At 42.4% G+C, this 21,832-nt stretch overlaps 1 protein-coding gene across 1 annotated transcript; it reads right to left on the bottom strand.

Annotated features, from left to right (window-relative positions):
- Nucleotides 1-1,072: 1,072 nt before the first annotated feature.
- mtmr7a (myotubularin related protein 7a) lies at nucleotides 1,073-21,239 on the bottom strand. Its single transcript, XM_080774037.1, has 14 exons — nucleotides 20,991-21,239; nucleotides 20,185-20,313; nucleotides 19,653-19,815; nucleotides 19,048-19,205; nucleotides 18,059-18,187; nucleotides 15,206-15,340; nucleotides 14,300-14,432; nucleotides 8,534-8,643; nucleotides 7,755-7,880; nucleotides 6,090-6,139; nucleotides 4,931-5,131; nucleotides 4,303-4,437; nucleotides 3,579-3,705; nucleotides 1,073-3,228 (listed from the first exon to the last, which is right to left on the bottom strand). Exons 1-14 carry the CDS (start codon nucleotides 21,012-21,014, stop codon nucleotides 2,863-2,865), a joined length of 1,986 nt encoding a protein of 661 aa, XP_080630163.1. The 5' UTR covers nucleotides 21,015-21,239; the 3' UTR covers nucleotides 1,073-2,862.
- Between the last annotated feature and the right edge of the window lie 593 nt (nucleotides 21,240-21,832).

Raw genomic sequence — 21,832 nt, 5'->3', positions numbered from 1 at the left:
GTGCTATACAAAGGATTACTACAACATGTGCTACATCATGTGCACATAACAATTAATAACACATCAACATGCTCTACAGTCTGATCTGTACAAATTTCACATGTAAACAGGCCTAAAGCTCTCTGCTCTAGTACAGTAGTGTGTTTGTGTGTGTGTGTTTTGCAGATGATTTGGGGACCACACTTATCCTCATCACGGCCCACCATGATGTATATGAGTGATGAGTTACTACTCACTATCCTGGCATTAAAGCCATATTATGTGTATGCATAATTACACCATCAATTCCCTTTGCTATAAAGGCTCACACCAGCAGTTAGTAGTAGTTACTAAGATGCCGGCTACCATTCAGACCCAACGTTTGTAGCAGCTACAAAAGAAGTTGAGCTGGTTTCAATTTCAGCTACAAAGCTACAATATGCTGTGTGAACTCAGCATTGTATTTGTCTCCCTCTGCTGTTTTAATCTGTGTACAGCACTTTGTAAACTTGTTTTAAGGTTCTATAGTTATTATTATGGGGGGAGGGGTGGTGGTTGGTATCCTGTAATGCAGTGGTTCTCAAAGTGGGACCCGTTCAACCACGTTTAACCTTAAAGATTGTCCTATTTTCAAAAGAGGGTCCTTGACATGAAAGACCCTTAAAACAAGGCTCCAGACTGCCCAAAACAAACTAGGCCTCACACCTGACCACTTTGACAGGCTGCAATTTTAGGGTTGACGACAGAGTACAGCATCTTGCAATGGGTCTGGTCCACAAGATTCGATACACCACCAAGATACCCATGTACCTGTCTAAATACTTCCTTAATGTCAACGAAGTCCACACCCACAACCAGAGGGAGTTCAACAAACCATGTGCAACCCAGATTCAGCACAAACAACTTTTAAATTCGCTCCTATGCCACAAAAATGCGGAACGCCCTACAAACTGTCATTAAGACATGTGAATCCCTTGACTCCTTCAAAACCGCTCTCAAAGGGCACCTACGGACGGCTGCAATTCGAGACTGGCCCGTAAAATCTGAATCCCCTACCCACCCCTTTTCCCCTCACTGTATATGTTTTTTCCCCCTTTTTACCTCCTTTATGATGATTTCCTGTTTTGGGCTATAGTATAGAAGAGTATATTTGTACGTCTCTAAATGTTATGATGAATTGAAAACGGTGGACCCTCTTGTAAACAAGTGTAATGCTATGGTGTCGGCCACTCACAGTTTTTGTATTGAGTTGTGTTTGAAATGTACTGTAATTCTACAATCTGTTAACACTTCAATCAATCAATCAAAAATTTTGAGAACCACTGATGTACAGCATTTTGTAAACTCCGCTTTTTTGTGTGAAACTGTGAAAATAGGGCATTAATTGTTTTGGAGGAAAAACAAACAAAAAAACATTACAAGATTAGTATGGAGATATTAGGTTTCAGCCTGACAGTGACGATATTTAACAGGCTGGTCACATGGTGCATGCTGTGACAGTTTGAACAAGTAACGAAGTACATTTACTCTTTTTTTACTCAAAGTGTCACTCAAACATGTTTCATTAAACAAAGCAATAAGCCACGAGAGGTCTCAGGCTACCGGGTATTTTACAATGGCTGGGAGGCGTAGGCAGACCCGACGCACAGCGGAGGGTCTTCTACCCTCCCAGCCATTGTAAAATACGCGGTAAGCTGGGGCCTCGAGTGGCTTATTGCTTTTCTAAAAAGGTTACAAACATATAGCAATATTAACCTAATAAAACTATGAAATTCACAAAAGTAGCTACGCTTTGCACCACCAGAGCGAGCCACATCACTTCCTTGTTTTGCTCGGCAAGTAGGCTATCATGCTATGTGACGGGAGAATAGCGCTTGATGTCTTTACGGGCTGCCTGGAGCCGGGTGCAGGCTTTAGTTCCGACATACTATTGATCCGAAACCTCAATCCTAACCTAACCCTAACCGCAAGCACGGGAGCAGCGCATGTCGGACCATCGCTTTTTCGCATCGCATGTCCCCCCGCTTCGGATCTTCGGTGTGTCGGAAAAGCGTGCGCACCCCCTGGAGCCACACATTCACAGTCATATGAGCCGGGCGGTGCTTAGACGCCCGCACGGCATGGCTTTGTAAGGCAATCAAGCGCTCTCCTTCCCCAGTACAGCTACAGAGCTGCGGAATCAGCTGGGAATGATATAAAGTGATTGAAGGTGTGGGTTATCGGTGAAATTTACAACGGTCACATGACGGTAACTAGCCAATCAGAATCAAGTATTGGGGGGGGGATTCAGAGTAAAAGCGGCCATGTCTTTCCGGCACCCCAGAGATTCTATTTTGAAGGAATCCCGGTGCTGATTGTGTGTAATAGACCCTTTAAGGATTCATTTGGTTCCATTTGTACTCTCTTTGGAGTCAAATTAACGCAGAGGATTTTAGAGAGGTGTGCAGAGAGGGTTCAGTCATTGCTCAGTGGCTCTGTGGAGGCTCTGTAAAAAGTTCCCCTCCGCAATCTCACTACCTCTTGGGTGGAAACCTTGTATGACCATGAACATAGCCGATCCTGCAAGCATGTAGATTGGCTATTTTCCCTACTTTTGAACCACACTCAAAGTACGGCATTAATTAACAGCAAAAAGAAAGATGTCGGGCAGAAACCTCTTATCCCCATATTTTTTGTGTTATTTCGTAAATTAACGCCCTACCAAAGCATCAAAAGCAGCAGATGTCCAAGCTCGAATTGTTAGCTTGTGGATCTGCTACTTTTGCCATTTTTGAATCCTGAAAAGTAACAGTTTTGGAAGTTTTCATCGGACAGAGACGATAAGAAGCTGAAAATATGCAGATACAAGGTTTCCGCCTGACACCACTTTGGGTTCCCTTCCCCTCAGGCGGCCGAGTAGGCAGCCTTTTCGTCTGAGTCGTCGGGGTCCTCACTGAGCGGCGAGCGGCAATCCAGCTGTTCCGTGCTGGACTCCAGTCCGATGCCGGACTCCTGGTCGCTGCCGTTGGAAAGGCTGGCGTCCGACATTTTGCTGCTCGAGTCCTGGGCGAAAATGAGCCGACCGTGGCTCTCTGGCGCGTCCTGCTGACAGGTGCTGGTGCTGGTGGTGTAGTCCTGTGGGGTGTTGGCTAGCAGCAGACCGTTGGAACACGGAGCAGGAGGAAGCAACGACATCTCTGCAGGAACACCGGAGGAACCCAGTCTGGAAGCACTCCGAGGGCCTTTCTCCTGCTCCAGCCTGGAGATGTTCTGTCGATGAAATGAACCAACATAGGGTTGCGACAGTTAATCAAACTAATACATTTAAAAATATTCCCCGCCAAAGTAGTCGTTGCAAAACGCAGCACAGCAGTCAAGATACAGTTTATATGGAGGTTCATTTGATCAAATGTAATTATGGTGATATTTGGTTTTGTTGACAGTGTTTCTAAAAGTGGGATCCGAAAGTGGGATTGAGGGGGTCCCATGGGGTCCCCACTCCCCAGCTAAATTAGTTAATATATCAAATCAGGCTAACTACTATAAAAACCAATATATATTGGCTAATTGAAAATAGCAGACCTACCACCCCCCCCCCAAAAAAAAAAAAGTTAGTGAACCTGCTCATGTGAGGCCAGCTGATCTTCCAGCTGCTGTGTCTCCTCTCGTATCGCCATCAGAAAGTCTTCCACAGACTGCCGGGGGTGCATCCCCGCGTCGAAGCGGTTGTACAGACCTCTCCAAAACCTATGCACACGCACGCACACACAACACACACACACACACACACACACACACACACACACACACAGCGAGAAGAGAAATACGTATTTCATATTATTACTGTCAGGCAGAAATCTTGTATCTCTATATTTAATTTGTTCATGAATGAATGTCCGATTGTATAGTTTGTTGTATAATGCAAACAATTTGAATGCCTCCAAACGGTTTCTTTAGGCAAATGAACAAAAGATTGGCTCAAATCCTTACTGACTACTTTCGAGTATGAAAACTCTTCCTCAGGCTGCAATATTTGCATTGGATTTTTGCCTCCTTGGGAACACTAGGGGGCCTCTCCACTTTTTGGTGATAGTTCATCGTATGACAGCAGCAAGGTATAGCAAAAATAGATGATTTACGAGCTCACAAAATAGATTGTCTATGTTAATGTTTAAAAATGCTCTACTATGATGCGCCAAATAGGGAAGCCATGCTGAAAGTGTGTCTGTGTGGGTTTCATAAATATTCAACCAATGAAAGGCATTAATAACAAGAGCAATTGGACATACAAGGTTTCCACCCGACAGCAATGATAAAAACAATGTGGTGGTTGTGAGGACTCACTTAAAACAGTAGGGGGCAGTGGCGGGCCTCAGCACGCCTTGTGTCTGGCTGTGGTCAGGTCTGTACAGTGGACTGATGTATTCTGGGCGTTTAGACCACAGGTAGGACCACACAGAGTGGCTCTGCTCACGCACGCTGCTCAACAACACATATTACACGCAACGTCAAGTAGAAGAAAGAGGGGAAACACAGGTATCTGTTCTTCACAAGTAAAGACGCTGTAAACAGTATAAACATTATGGATATTATAAAAAATATGCTTATTTTTATTTCAAGTGTGCACTGTGCAGTAGTCTACAGCACTGATTCTCAGAGTGGGGCCCGGGGACCCTTAGGGGTCCTTGAGGCGGGGTTCCATGGGGTGCCCTACTAAATGAGGAACCGTTTAAACACTATTGACTACCCTATTTTATTTTCTGGCTATTTTCTTCTCTTACCCTCCCTTACCTCATAATCTTTTCAAATTGGGGTCCGCTGACAAATACATAATTTCAGAACCCTTGAAATGAAAATGTTTGAGAACTAAAATATGCTTGGTCAATTAATTATTGTACGACATGAACTTTCCACATTGTCTACGTGAAATGGGCACAGTTCACAGGAATGGTCACAGGTTTAAATCTCTCACCCCAGATGGATCCTCTCTCTCTGGTTGTTGCCGACAAAGTTTCCGTACTGGCAGGAGTAGAGGTGATGGTGGATGGAGATGAGGAACCTCTCGTTGAACTCAAAGGCACAGGGGAACTGCTCCATCAGCTGCCACACACACTCCAGAAACTGATCCATGACGGGAGACACCTCCTTAGGGTCTCCGTCTAGGTGGCCGTACCTAGTACAAAATAAGGCACAACTGATTAAAACCAGGAAAACTGAAAGAGAATGCTAGCACCCTGTGGGCTCCAGTTGTAGGATTTTTAGAGCGGTGCAGCCGCTCCAATGCACAGCTTTGTGTGTATGTCCGTCTGTCCGTTTGAGCGTGGAATGTCCGTTTGAGCAGGGAATATGCTCATATGATTGGACATCATGTTGTTGACATCATCAGACTTCCTCATTGTGATGAAAGGCACCAATCACTTCAAAGTTCACACGAGTGTGATTATTTTGATTGCACCCGAGTGCTGCTGTGACGCTTCGGGTGGAAGGGCCTACAACTGGAGCCCACGTGTAAAGCATTCTCTTTTAATTTCCATGATATATTCTTTCGCTTAGCACCTGCCCAATTTTGGGTGTGGATGTGCATGTCTCTCCTGCCTTTATATAAAACCAAAAAAAGACAACACTTATGCCATATTACCATATCCAAAATCCCAGGCGATATCTAATCTCATGATATCGATATAATGCCAGTTCATTGTCCACCCTGAGATGTATGTGTTTACATACCTAAATGCCTAAATTAAATAAATGAAGTTACAAAAACGGCACCCAATGGTAAATGGTGCATTTATATAGTGCCTTTATCCAAGGCACATAGATTGTGCATTACATGCATTACATTCACCCATTCACACACCGGTGACAGCGGAAAGCATGCAAGGCACCAACCAGCACATCGGGAGCAATTAGGGGTTCAGCATCTTGCTCAAGGACACTTCAACACCAACTCTGGGGGAGCCCGGGTTCGAACTGGCAACCTTGTGGTTACCATCTGGCCACTACACCACTGAGCCACCGCCGCCCCAATGCCTCCCTGCTTGGCACTCATCGTTTGGATTGGCATACCAGGGGAGTACACATCATGTCCATATAATGCCTGACCCTTAAAAAGAAATAAAATAAAGACTAACCTGTGTGAGAACTTGTGTCCAAACGTGACCCAGTCCCTCTCGATGAGAACCTAGGGAGCAGAAACAATACAGTAAAAAATACTCTGTGTGAAGAAGACTCAAGTTTCATAGGAAACAACGTGAATGTGACTAGCATGAGAGTGGGCTACAGTCCACAGTCCATGCAGAACACACATCTCTGGGTGAACCTCTTCACCCCGGCCGTGCATGGGTCCATTCCTCCTGTGAACCTAGAGAAGACGATGTCTCCAGAACGCAGCGTTTGCTGTTCTGTCAGCTTTTATTCCCAGCAGCCAGGTGCCTCCTGGGCTGGCAGTGCTCCAGCCAGACACACGAAATCCTTCTGATCAAAGCAACAACAGGACCCACTGAACTGGCAGTGGCTAAGGAGGTAGAGTGGTTGCTTGGGGATCCACTGTCGTTGTGTGAAAGAGTGTGTGAATGGATGGAGATAATGCAAATTCAAAAGCACTTTGGATAAAGGCGCCATTTAACTACACCAACCACCACGCAGCTGAATGTGTCAACATCAATGTGACTGTGGGGTTGAACATTAAAACTGACCTGAAGAAACATGTATCCTTCCCAAGTTCCCATGAAGTATTTTTTAGTTGTTTTTCAAAAGCATAGGCTGTGAATGGCTACAGATATATGCTATATACTGTATGTAAGTCCATTTACAAATGTAATTCCATTTAATTTCCTTTTCTCTGGTTCTGTGTTTTATAAATTCTCTATAGATTACTCTTTTTTTGCAGGCATTTTGCAGTCCTCTTGTCACCTAGGGCTTATTTTGACATTTTGAGCTCTTGCTGCATTGTAGAAGTGGACAGTATCTATCATATAATTGTATGAATGTATTAAAGAAGGAGCTATAGGCTGAATCCACATCCTCTGCCTCATACACATTATTCCAATCCTGTAATAACAATTCACGTGGGAATTAATTTAGAGCACCTTCCGTTCTTGTATCTAATAATGTGCTCTAAGGCACCGTTTCCCAAACAAAAGTAATTTTTTTATTTTTTTAAATATATTTAAAAATATATTTATTTTAATAAAAAAGGAAAATAATAATTATACAAACAATCAAACAAATATAAGAAATACAAAAATGGAAATTCCCCTCTGTCAGGTGAAAAGAAGCAGCTTGGACTCCTCATGCATAGAAGGAGGCATGAGGTCAGTCCGCTGCCCCCCCCAGGTTGGCAGAGGAAGTGTAGCGCCCAGGATTACATTAGATAATTGGCACTGGGTGAAAAGAAAACTGGGTTACAAAATCGTGGGATAAAAATTAAGAGTAAAAAAAAAAGAAATACAAAAATGTATTTCTTTATGACTAACAAGTAGTGAAAGCCGATCTACAAGCTCACAATGACGAGAAGCAACGCGTTGTGTGCTATCTGCTATTTTCACTAGTTTGAGTCCTGGGCAAACGTCTAATCTTTTCACTTGGCACTTGACTGGGATCAACTCCTTTTACAGTTGGCGAGACTAGACTTCTCAATTTGGCATTCGGGTGAGACTTTCACTGCTTTGACTCCACCTCCAAGCTACCCCCTCACACACGCACACGCACACGCACACGCACACACGCACGCACGCACACACACACACACACACACACACACACACACACAAGATGTGTAGCATACAGGTACATACCATAAATCCTTTGAGGGTCCGGTAGAATGGGTCCAGCAACACGCAGGCCACTGAACACACCTGAGCCGTACGATCCCATCCGTCTGAACAATGAACCAACACACTGACCCCCTCCTCTGCAACTGCCTACATACACACACACACACACACACGGTTGTGAGGCAAACTACACATTACTGTATGTATAAACAGTGGCATATCCACAATAAGGCGAGGACAGGCCTGTCCAAATCCATTTATGCCTGGCCAAAATCCATACACTGAGAAAAAAATCACACCCGTGTGAACTGAGTGGAGCACTCCCCTCTCCCCCTGCCTATCTCTCTCTCTCTCTGTGTAATTAGCAGGCAACAGTGCAACACTATCTCTCTCTCTCTCTCTGTGTTTTTGGCACAACAGCGCCACTTTTGCCCCTACTGGCAATATTCCATTCTCAAATTATGTAGACTTCTTGTAAATTAAGTAATGCAGATGTTTAACAATGATTTAACTGTTGAGAGTGTAAAATTAAAATAAATGGAGACGTCCATTTGGTTTCATTTTACACTCTCAAAAGTTAAAGAACTAATAAGGGTTAATTTGGTTACAAACTCTCCATCATTTAGCTGGGGACCACCTGGAACCCCCACAAGGGCCACTGGTGGTCCCCGGACCACTGGTTGAAAACCACTGCTTTAGACCACTCGATACAAGGTTTCTGCCCGACAGCGCCGATATGAATATAATATTGCGTTCTGTTCCTTCCTGGGCAGACAGGAGGATTATGGTCCAGACGTTACCTTAGCGATGAAGATGCCAGCGTCCAGGACGGCTTTGATGTGCCGCAGCCAACCAGAGCTCTCTAGACCCTCCAGGAAGTCTGACATAGAGGGGGACCGCAGCGCGCACACTGCATTATACACACACACACACACACACACACACACACACATCTCTCAAAACGGGCCTGAAACAACATCTATCAGGAGACCACAATAGGAGGTAAACTCCTTTTCTCCTTTGTGCATATAATGTTTTATATAAGTTGATGGTGTGTATTATTGTGTTATTTTTATGCTATGTTGATGAATTGAATACATAGGAGTAGGACCAATGGAAACAAGTCCCCAACCAGGACTATTTTGTGTTATCCTATTAGCCTAATATAATGTCTGACTGTACCTTGTGCTGTTTACATTTCTGACTAATAAAGTAGTCAATCAATCAAACACAGACATTTGTATTACTATACATGTGAGGGTAACAGGAAAAGTGGGCACCTCAATGTAAAATTGGCTATTTCTTTCATGGTCCAACGTAGCCTAGCTATATTTGATTAGAACATGATCAGACATTAATGTCTAATATTTGTACAATTGTTACAGCTACAAAACCTGTATATTATCCACCATTATGCTACCATACTGTCATAGTACTGAAGAAAACCTGGAGACATTCAGTAGGCTAATTGGGTCTTATGAACAAATAAGAACATTATCATGCGTAAAATTTGTGAGTACAAGTCTTGCCACGGACACATGTGTACGGACATATTGATGACCCCTGGGTTAAATTCAGTTGTTCATCGCTCCCATGAGAAGAGAGAGAATAGTGGTAGAAGGAGAGCAGAGGAGCGTACGCATGTGAAAATGTGAAAGCAGGTACAGTACACGCATGATATTTAAAACGTTAGTATCATATTGTCTCTGTCGGGTGGAAATCCCATATTCTACTATACTTGTGGGGACATTTGGCCGTCACAAGTATGGAAATACAAGCACATGCACGAACACACACACAAACCACAACACAGCTGTCTGTTTCAACCAGCAGGAAACAACGTTTTATTAAAACGCCACATTCCATACCACTTGAACCCTAGCGCAGTGGTTCTCAAACGTTTTCATGCCAACGACCCCCACATTAATTGCCACGGACCCCCATCTGAAAAGGTTTTGTGCCAGGGACCCCCAGAAGATTTGTGTTAAAAACATTATCTACATTTTTCAAACTATTTCAAGATTTTTCAAAACTGTTCCAGAAATGCCAGAATTCAAACCCAACTGAAACACCAACAGTGTCATATACATCTACAAGGCCAATATTAACGCATTTTGTAGGGGGGGTCCTGGAATTGCCCAAAGGACCCCCAAGGTTTAAAGTTTGCGGAGAAGATATTTAGCATAGAGTGAAAACGAGAGGGGGGGACCCTATTGTACAGCCCTGGGGCACTCCGGTCAAAGTGGTTTAAGTGCAGGAATTTGTGCAATAGAGAACAAAAGAAATGTAGCTCACAGTTATACCTCAAAATAGACAACAAAATCTGCATTAGATTTAATATAATGCTAACTTGATGTTAATATTGGAATATTTAACAACACAAACCTTGAAGCACTGAGAAAACTGTTGCGCCTTTCTTCGTCCTTTTTTTTCAAACTTGACTACGGTAGCGGTGGTCTCAAAAACATAAGGGAAACTTTGACAGGAAAAGACTCGCTCACCGTATAGAAAAATAAGTAAAACTCCTTAGACTGAGACTTAGAAAAATATGTTTTCTTTTTATCATGCTCTTATGGTGCTCTGTGCTCATGGTGGGCATGTCATTATAGGAGGTATGCCAATACATAGGTATGTATTAATTTCAAAAACTTTCTAAAATACCAAAAATAACAGATCTATAATCTCACAGCTGACCGATTTACTTGTAGATCATGTATTTTGCCCTTGGGCGCGCTCCTGGGGGTCTGGATGTTACGGGCACCCCCCGGGGACCCCCACACAGTAACTCTGTCATTTCTTGACCGTTTCGGACGCGGGGCGGGTCGCCGGAACTGGGCTGGCACGTGCCCTGGCCACGTTCCTGTGGGTCTGGAAATTCCAGGGACCACTCTATCTATCTATCTATAGGCCTGTCTGTTTTTTCGATGTATTTTGTTAAGAGGATGTTAAACCCAAGAAATCACTTTGGCGTTTCCATTGGGGCCAACTTCCATTCATATGAGGAAATCGTGTTAAAATGTGATCTATAAAATAATCATTGCCTGGCGCAATCTGCCTGCCTCTAACAGCGAAAGAGAGAAAGGCATATAATAGCTATTAACATCAGTGCGTTAAAATGCAATCTAAAATAACTATAAAGAACAGATGCAGATAGGATGCACACGCACGTCTCCTGGTGCTGGGGGTGACGAAGGCTTTGCCTAGCAACCGGGTCAGTGTTAAAAGTTGATTTTCATATTGATAAAGTACATTAATTGACAGAGAATTCCTTCAAAAACAGAGACCAGTTGGATTTTAATTGACGGAATACTCCGTCAAAGGCAGCTAAAAATGGTTCACAATAAAATATTAAATAATAAGTTATCTTTTCCATAATGATAAGTGACAACATACATGTAACCCATTAAAAGCAGGAAAGCATCCGTGTCATTTTAGATTTTAGCAATATATTGTAGGCCCTAGGCTGAATATGGCACATTGGTTGGCTATTCAAAAGTAGCAGATATACAAGCTCATAGATCTGCTATTTTTGAAAACCGTGAACATTTGTGCAAATCGTTTCATATATATATATCTTTAACTAAAATCTTTGCTTCTGGGGGTTCCTGGAACAAAATAGTTTCAGAAGGGGGTCCGTGACTAAATACATATAATTTGGGGGGTCTTTGACATGGAAACGTTTGAGATCTAGTGATATAGCAACATGCGTTTAGAACATTTTTTTATAATTTTGATAATTTTCACAAACACAAATGGTCTCTTCTGGGGGTCGGTCCCAGAAGATGGTCCCAAATGGGGGTCTGCGGCCAAATATATATAAATGTGAAAAAAGTTTTCTACACACTGCTGTTAAACTAACACTGGGGTTTCACTGTGTGTCAGAAGAGTCAATAAGTGAGCCATGTGACAGCAGGTGAGCGAGTTCATTCAACCTTTGGTTTTAAAACAACTTGTGGGAAATTGTTCTTTTAACTACTTAAACCCTGTATACTTAGCTGACTGGAGTGCCCCTGAGCTCTATACAAGACAGGGGGTCTTGTATAGAGCCCCGTTTCCGCGCTACACTAAATTATCTTGGCCAAAGATTGCAAGCTCACAGTGAGCTTGTAGATCGGCTGAGTGAGCTTGAGCTAATCCTGCTGAGAGAGAGAGAGAGAGTGTGAGAGAGAGAGAGAGAGAGAGAGAGAGAGAGAGAGAGAGAGAGAGAGAGAGAGAGAGAGAGAGAGAGAGAGAGAGAGAGAGAGAGAGAGAGAGAGAGAGAGATCTGGTGGTCTCTGGGGTTTTAAACTAGTGGTTCTCAAAATGGGGACCCCCAGAGGTCCTTCAGGGGGTCCCCAGCTAAATGAGGAACAGTTCAACCACCTCAACCCAAAGCAGGAATCCAGGTTGAAAGAGATTACTTTCACTATAATGTCACCAGCTAGAAGGAAATCCAATGAGAGAACGTATCAGAATAATTATTCAGATCAGAGGTTTCTCTGTCCCCACCTACAATAATAATAATAATAATAATAATTTATAAGGCACTTTACATTTGAAACAAATCTCAAAGTGCTACATCTGTCTATACCTACAGTATAGACAGTTAGTAGAATTCTGTACAAACTTTAATCTAACAAAGATCTTCTCTTATTGTGGTCCCTGGCACCAAATCTTTTCAAACAGGGCGTAAATACATATCAAATTTGGGGTCCTTTACATTGTTTGCTTGCCGCAATTGTCATTTTTTTTATATATATTTATTTTCCATATTCAGTCATTTTATTTTGGTAAAGGTTTGTTTTCCGGATGTGCATTACGACCGTTTCCGTCAGTTTCCCATGGCGTTATGCCAGTAAGTGGAAGGCAATGGTATTACGTGCTTCCATGCAATACTGCACAGCAGTTTGTTGGTGAGCAGCGTGGTGTGGTTTGTTTAAGGTGTTTAAAATGTCATTATTGAAATTATGTATCAATACAAGTTGTTTGTTATATTTTGTTCAAGTTTGACTGATGGATTTATTTTGTTTTCAGTGTGCTCATGGCTGTTTTTCATTGGGTTCTCTCCCCATTCATTCCCTTTGTTGCCGAATGCAGCCAATGCCAATGCAGCCAATTGAGTTGTTGAAGTTTATTTGTTTATGATTTTGGTTTGCTTAAGTATTTTTGTTCTGATTGTTATTTTTTGTGTCTTCATCAGTTTTACATTGTGCCCTGTTGACCCTGCATTGATAAAGCTACCAGTAACAGAAACCAACTGAGTCGTTAATGAAGGCAGTGACACATAGGATCACAAGTTCAAGGACTCCTTGAACTTGTGATCCAATGTAGTTAGTATTAGTCAGGTCTTGTCATTTTTCATTGGTTAAATATTAACCGATATATATTATAAATTTGTTTTGATGAAGTAGGGCATTCATTTACGGGAAAAACGTAAAAGGTTGAAATACGGAGGTTTCCGCCCAACAGCTCGCGCTGCCAAGGGGGCAGGGAGTTATCGCAAGTCCAGCTCTTCATTCTCTCCACATCCCATCACCATTCTCACGCCCTCCGTCCCTCTTTGGGGGGACGAGGTCCTGGATCGTCCAACTCCAGGAAACCAAAATAATTCGTAAATGAGGTCCAGATGGATTCAAAGTAATCCTAGAGAACGCATCCCTCCTGCATGTTACTCAGAAAGTCTCCTGTGGGAGACCCCTGGTCCAGGGACGTGCAGCACTGTGTTCTCATATGAACACCACAGGGGTGCGGTGTCAATAAGCAGTGGGCATTAGGGCTAAAAGTACTGTATCTATTATATTCTATGCGAATATTCTATCAATTACTTTGACGAATAATCAAGTATTCCTTTGACAATTTGTCTTATTTTGTATATATCAAATAATCAACATGGAAAGATTCTAGCAGATTTTTGAGGGGCGCTAGGCCCTCCTATATCCAGCTTTTGGTGTGTGTCCACAAACTTTGTCCTAAACAAACATAAAATTCCTATTGACAATGAATGGAGAATTTACATCACAGTGTCTGAGCAATGTCTATTTTAACTCATGATGATGTACAATGATAAGAGCGCACCTCACTTCACACAGGTGTGATTTTTTATAATCAACTAAATCGATTAGTTGGATTCACCACTTTGACATCCAACGATGTTGCACAAATGCATCTCGGTAGATCCCCCCCACCAACATCCAGAATCTTTTAACATCGATAATGAATTATTCTTCATAATTGCAAAGATTTGATTATCTTTACAGAAAAGATGATTTATAGAGTGATCTTCGGTCCGACACCGATCCTGATTTTGGAGAGTGGGACACAAACCCACTGAGCTGATGCTAAGGAGGCAACCCCGTGATGTAAGGCACCAGCTCGCCTGTGAGCATTTAGTGTAAGGCACCAGCTCGCTTATAGTGGTTAAGTGTCTTGCTCAAGGACACTTAGGAGCCGAGGATCGAACACGATTCGAACAGGGAACCTTCTGATTCCAAGACGGCCACTCTGTCTCCGGAGGCAGTGCCATTAACGGCACATAGAAATGTCTACATGATAACATGAGTGTGGGATGATTCTGAATTGTTCATTACCTTCTAGCATCTTCTGTTGACTGTTCCTCATCACATGAATGTTCTCGATGCCAATGAACTGAAACTTGATGTTGGAATAATTGTCTTCGTTCTCATAGCCCTTTCCTGCGGCTCGGTTCGCCATGGCATTGAGCTAGAAAGACAGTATAGGTTACATTATGATATATGATTCATACATCACTAATATCAATGATACATCACTCTTTTAGCACAAAAACGAATGCATAAAAAACAGATGCTGCCAACATCAAAAAACCTGGTACAGCTTTTTTTCTCCCTTTGTTCACAGATTCAGTTTCTTCCTAATGCAAAACATTTCTATATTTATTTAGTAAGTAAGTAAGTACGTTTTAATGATATACTGATATTTGTGATATTATATAGTCAGTTGGTTTACGTTTGTTTCTGTGCTTACAGAGCCGTTTCACCAATCACCACAACGTATAAAGTATGTCAATGGGGAGACTATGGTTTGAATATCATTAATCAACGGAGCAAGTATTGAAGATATCTCCCAATATTTAAGCTGCATCGTGGCAAGGTAACTACACAACCCAAACCTCTACCAAAGCGTCCTTTCGTTTTAACTACATTATCTTTACATAATATCAACCCCGTTTCCACTAGCATGAAAGCAGGATGTTTTTGAAGGTTCTTGTTGCGATCGGAGGAGCGAGCCCAGCTGTCTGCCGGTAAATATAACGCACCTGAACATACAGCTTTATGGTACAGTAACACGTGTGTGTGTGTGTGTGTGTGTGTGTGTGTGTGTGTGTGTGTGTGTGTTTTTTCATAAAGGCCATGGGTTGGGGTCTCACCTTGGGCCTGGTGTTTTTCTAAAGGCCATGGGTTGGGGTCTCACCTTGGGCCTGGTGTTTTTCTAAAGGCCATGGGTTGGGGTCTCACCTTGGGTCTGGTGTCCACCACATACATGAACTGGCTGCGGGGGTTGGAACTCACTATGGCCTCCAGCAGCTGCTCGTCCTCCAGGCAGCGAGCGCTGAAACCCGACAGAGGTTGGCTGCTGCGGCAGATGGCGGCCTAGTGGAGTGGGGGAGTAGTTTAAGATCTAAAATCTGCTAAAATCTAAACTATATAAAACCACATATTACACCCCAGGAAATAATTAACATGTATTTTTTGGCAAAAAGGGTGAAGTGTCCCTTTAAAAAATGAATGTCCTGGCCTACATGATCATCCTACAGCACAACAGCGGCAAAAGTAGAAGATGCAGATCTGCATCTATTTTGGAATTTGAATTCTCAAAAGTAAGAGATTTGGACAAGGAGATTTCCACCCGACAGAGACGTGATAATGACATGCACAAAATAGGAAAGCCAGGTTGAAAGTGGGTAACGAACGTATGATTGCAGACGGGAAAATGTGTCTCTAACACGAGTGTCTCTATGAATTGAATTGAGAGAAATTATGCATACAGTTAGATAACTGAATTTGAGGTTAAATGCAAATTAGCAACTGTCATCCTGTTTCGTAACTGTGGTACTACATGACAATGAGAGAATTTACGAAAGAATCAATGAATTCTCCCCACAGGATCAATAAAGGGCTATCTATGTGTCTATTTAAGTGTTAATTTCTGTATTCCTTATGGTGTTGTTTGTATTGTTTTGCGGGGGCCTTTTATTGCAGTGGTTCTCAAGGATTTCTTGGCAAATGGACAGGTCAAATGAAACTAAGTTGTATGTGATCCTATTTCATGTACTTTGGTTTGGACCTTAGTAAATCTACTTGACATTAGTAAATCTTTTTAACAAGTAAATATTGGCATTAATAAAATGGCTCACAAAATGTGGAACATTACATTACAGTCCAAACTGCAGACTCAACCATTTCTTCAGATTCCACATCACTCCAATAGCCCTTTTGTTTATCAGTTTTGTTTTTCTTGACCACAAACATTAAGAATGTTATTGGTGAAGCATGATATATGTTCATTGTTTAGCTGGTATCTTATAGTTTCAATGTACAGATTGTTAATTAGATAGCATATTGTTTAGACAGATGCTAGGTTCATTGTTTAGCTGGTAGCCTTTCTTGAGGCAATACACTTCTCTGACTGCACTCGTATGCTCTGGATAAGATGCCAACATTTTAAATTGTTAGTACAGTAGTGCCGTTTACACTGAAATAATACAAAAAGTATTAATATGCAAGTCTGGGATCATTGGTGCCTCTGGATTTAGATGTCAAAGTTGATCAACATTTTAATCGTTCCTTTCAGCAGACATGATGACTGGGGATGACGTGACCTTCATGTGATTCCCCCCTTTTGGCTTATGAAAATAGATCTGAGCTCATTTGCACATAGTGACGGTGACCCCATGACCCAGTGAACCCTCAGCCCTGGGAAGATGACCTCACACGCATAAAACATGATTTGTGTCACATGATGGAATAAATAAATATATGTTTAGGACACTACAAAACCAAAGTGCAGTAACTACGCAAAGAATCAAACTGATTTAAAAAAAGAAATAGCTTTAAAGAGTTTCAAGGGACTGAACCCCCAACTGCTCCAGTGGAGCTGCTCAGTAGCCAACAGTATAAGACGGTGGTTGTACTAGGCAGATACTTTGATGTGTGCAGTGGTGTCATGCTCGTAGAACGCAGTACCACACCGTGGTATCAGTAATTTTTTGACGTGCAGGAACGGAACGGAACGGTGCATGTGCGTGCAGTGCACGCTAGAAGAACGCGTCCCCCTAGATTCAAGAGAAGACGCAACTAATCAACCTCGCGTCACCAGACTCTCCAAGACGCACCAAGTACCCAGTGGTCTAGGTTTACTGGCGCCCCCCCTCCCCATTTTCACGCTGTGTCAAGTACCATGCCGAATCGAATGGCTACTACTTTGCATAACAACAGCTTTAACTGTTTATACCTGAGCGCAAGAACAGATTAATTTTGTCCAAGCTCCAAAGCAAACTTTTTAGTTTCGCTAATGTGCAGTAAAGATGTTTGTCTGACTACTTTTGTTTGTGTCTAAAACTCTCATACACTTAACAATAGGCTTAGGCTATATCAGCTGTTCTGTGTGCATGCTGCGATGCGCACATGCACGAGCATGCACGTGTGTGCGCACATGGTGTCATTATAACGCTGTGGTACCAGTAAAAAAAAACACCATGACACCACTGGATGTGTGTCTGTGTGAGTGTGAACATAAAGCAGGGTGTTCCTGAAAAAATATATTCTCAGCGAACAAAGCAAATTAAAGGTAAAAAAAACAAAACATAACTAAATCTGAAAAGAACACATGTGTTTGTCTGAGAGCAACTTTCGGCCTTGGGAAGAAATTCTGTGCCAAGTCAGACCAACACTAGTATAACTACTGACCACGTGTGCATAGTACCAGACCATTCTAATGAATATAGGCAGATATGCCTTTTCTCAGAAGGACTAGTAAGGATTCTTAGCTGCTTGTTCCTTGTGTTGTCATTATCAATATGTGAAAGAAAGTGTATTTATTTTCAAAGTACCTCTTCAAACCTGGTTACATTTGGCTACACTGCAATTTGAACACAATACAATTTATTTAACTGTAAATATATTAGCAATGCGGTGCATGCATGTTTTTTATTTTTTAAAGGGATATACAAATTGTTGTAATAATGCATTTGTGCTGCATGTGACATTGTTATCTTAAGTTCCAAAGATTTGGACACCCCTGGTTTTAACACTTTTAACCTTTTCTCTATATGGCAGAGGGATAATGATGATGACAAACTGTGAACTAACGTGATTCTCCTTGCAGTAGTACGCCAGCGCAGGGAAGCGGCCTCTGCTTCGAAACTTAGAACTCCCCACGATGACCGGGGGTGTAGCTGATTTGGGCACGTACACCTCAGCTGGGTACGTGTCGCTCACCTGGGAAAACAACACACCACAGATGGAAAAAAACACATTAATTTGGAGCAGGGGTCTTCAACGTTTTTCAGACCAAGAACCCCTTACATACCCCACTACATATTGTACATAAATTGTGTAGAATTGACTAAATAGATTTCATAGTTGGCTTCATACTTGTTTGACAGACCTTTAACCACTTAAAGCCTCAATACTTAATAGTAAGTAAACTTGACCTTTGGCTCTGCCCGACACATATCAGCCATTTTACTTTGATTTACAACATCTGTGTCTGCAATTATGCAGCTATCTTATCTGATGTGTTTGGATTTGTAACTTTTTTTAAAGGTTTGGGGCGACTGTGGCTCAGGAGGTAGAACAGGTCGTCCAATGATCCATGGGTCGGCGGTTCGAATCCCGGCACCTCCTGTCTACATGTCGAAGTGTCCTTGGACAAGACACTGAACCCCAAATTGCTCCCGATGTGCTGGTTGGTACCTTGCATGGCTTCCGCCGCAATCAGTGTATGAATGTGTGTGTGAATGGGTGAATGTAAAGCACCTTGGATAAAGGCGCTATATAAATGCACCATTTACCAAAAGAGTAAAAAGAAACTTTCCCTCAATTAAAGACAATTCCAACAAATTTCAAAAGTATTGAAAATCTAATAATTCCCATAAATAATTGAAAACATTTAAGAAGTAGTGAAAATGCCAGATCCCCAAGCTCGCAACGTGAAGCGACGCATGGTGAGCTTGTAGATCTGCTATTTTCACTAGTTTGGGTCCCAGGGAAACATCAAATTTCTCTTTTGGGTCTTGACTCTTGAGCTAAAAAGGCTTTAATCAATCCAGCCTCTGTGAGTTGCAGGTGGTACTGACTTTGTACTCTCGGTTGACAGCAGAGAGCTTCCACAGAGAGTTTGTCAGTCCCATCCTGCTGTAATCAGCCTTGACGTTCACCAAATCCCACTGCAGTGTCCTGTCCTCCTGCTCAGCATTAGGGTTGTAGGAGAAGCAATACAGCTCCTCGTAGCTCTCTGCAAGAAATATACAATGCTGCTTATTAAAATGTTAACAGACTGATACCTGACTGTAGACGCTTTTGGTTCTTGTAAAGTGAAAAAAAAAAAAACTTATACCAAACATGTGTACAGTATATTATAAACACAAATGTTTTACTCTTATATAGCTGACTAGCTGTACACAATATAAGACACTAAAGAAGAACCTTGAACTGTTTTTTGCTTTTTGTTTTATGTTCCTACAGAATCTATTGTTGAACCTTGTGTACTGCTGCTAACCTATAGGCAGGGCGCCCTCGAGAAAATATAACAGGATTTGACCTGTATAAAAGCAATTAAAAAAAACGTTTTTACTTGTATTGTATCTTCCTCTTTGAACTCTTCTTTTAACTGCAATGTTGAGCGCGACTGACTGACTGACTGACTGAGTGTGGATCTGTCATGAACAGGACAAGGAGTCACCTGGCTGGGACAGTCGCTGTAGCGACGCTTCGATGTCGTGACAGTCTCTCTCTTGGGGGATGACAAAATGGATGAGCTGGAAGTTCTTGCAGTGGATGACGAGCGGACATCCTGACGCTGTGATTGGCTGCTTCTCCACACTAGACACCAAGCTGTGAAGCACCTGACACAAAGAGAGAACCAACATAAACTGAACCCAACCGACCTTCAACTCTGTATGCTTGCCAAGAGAAACTTTATAAAGCGTGTTTTTCCACTTAGTTTAAGGTAGGGCCTAGGGGGATTGGGTTTGTTTGGGGGTTAGGCTTGGATCCCAACCAATGGCAATTTTTTTAGTCTTAGATACGTACTCTTATTTTACTGATATTTTGTGAATCAATTCGAAAAACTTGGATTTGATTCGAGTTTCTATTTCAAACAAATAAAGGTAGAGATAACTCTTTGATAGATAAATATTTATATCAAGTCCCCCTGTCCCTGACCGAGATTGTGTGCGTGTGACTGACGCGCGCGCGTGTGTTTATTTTCGTACCCAGGTTTCGTTGCGGCTCTCAGAAGAGCTGTGGTTTTCTACGTAGATGCTGTGCGTGGCTGTCAGGTACAAAGTCCCAACACTGGACTTCCTGGGAGACACCCGATCGACCAGTTTGACATTCTCCACCTGCGACAGACAGAGATAATTCAGTTATTCACAACCATTTTCATTTCATGGACTCACAAGTTTGATATGCATCAGGCCACGTACAGACCCCTGGGGTATAGGGTTAGGGTTAGCAGGGTTTGAGATCATCGAGGTGACTGATGGGGTCCCAACCCAACCCAACCCCCCCCCCCCAGGCAGGGCCATTTGAGTTGGGACCCCGTCAGTCACCTCGATGATCTCAGCCCCTGCTAACCCTAGCTGGCAGGGCCCCTGCCCTTTTGGAACCGTAAGGATAAATTTGGTTCCATTTTTTATAGGCCTACACAGAGTTACAGTCCCCATAGCTACAGTCCCCACACAGTTACTATGGTTACAGACCCGAAAGGTTCGGGCCTCTCGTACAAAGGGTGTCGCTCGCCGAAAATAGCGCATTTGCAAGCTCACAACAACGCGTCGCTTGTGTAAATCGGATATTTTCGCAGTATAAAGGGCAAAAATCATTCTTAACACATACATACAAATCGTTCAGAATGAGGAACTAGAATGCCTACGTGGCCGCTGGCTACACGCCCAGATTAACAAATCACAATGTATTATAATTATACAAATAAAGTATTTAGCCATTTAAAAAAAACAATGTATAGTCATAAAATCGCAATGTATTGTCATACAATGTAATCACTGCGGTGTGTTACCTTCGGGATGCGGATGTGCTCCATCTCCAGATGAAATCAGAAAATCCCTTTACGGGTTTTGGAGGCTTTATCGATCTCTCTGATTAAACAGCTTTCGTTTAGATGTTGTCATCCAGGTAGCAGGCTACTGATGCATGCATGGTGTAGATTATAAGGCCTATATATCATAATAAACAGATGTTTATTCCTGCAATGAAACGCAGGTCGTGATAATAATATTTATTCCTGGGCCTGTCTCTACCATGCAACCTGCTGGGCTGGCTGCATTTCATGGTCCTAGAGCCCGTTCTCTACTGTCTGGCTCACACAGCACTGGACGGACCATGGGCTAGAGCAGTGGTTACCAAAGTGGGGTCCGGGGACCACTAGGGGTCCTTGAGGCTTGCATGGTTTCATCTGCGGATTCGGGTTCTTGGAAACGCCCCCCAGCCACTGCGTTAGTTTTACTCAGAGAGTTGTCAACTTGTCTGTCAGAGTGTTTGTAGTTGTACACTCTCAGAGTTAAATTAAGAGAGAAATGCCATTCAATAGGGGGCCGTAGCCTAATTCAGGTCAAACCGTGGGCCCTAGAGCCGTACAAATCTTCTCTTTTGGGGTCCCTGGCATATATTTTCCAATGGGGGGTCCGCTCCGCAGGCTAATGAGTATCATTTTAAAGTAAAGTAAAGTAAAGTAAAGTAAAGTAAAATACAATAAAATACAATAATCAATATCAGATCAAAATTTACCTTTCAACCTTTTGTTTATGCCCATAATGACTAGATATATAGCCACATAGGTTATAGCAATGTCTAGAAGTAGGCCTATGATGCCTATATCAATTAAATATTCTTCTATTTATT

This window comes from Protomyctophum bolini (assembly GCF_963924005.1).
Source record: "Protomyctophum bolini genome assembly, chromosome: 10".
Lineage (NCBI taxonomy): Eukaryota > Metazoa > Chordata > Actinopteri > Myctophiformes > Myctophidae > Protomyctophum > Protomyctophum bolini.
The sequence above is the reverse complement of the archived record's forward strand: the minus strand, read 5'-3'. Positions and strand labels throughout refer to the sequence as shown.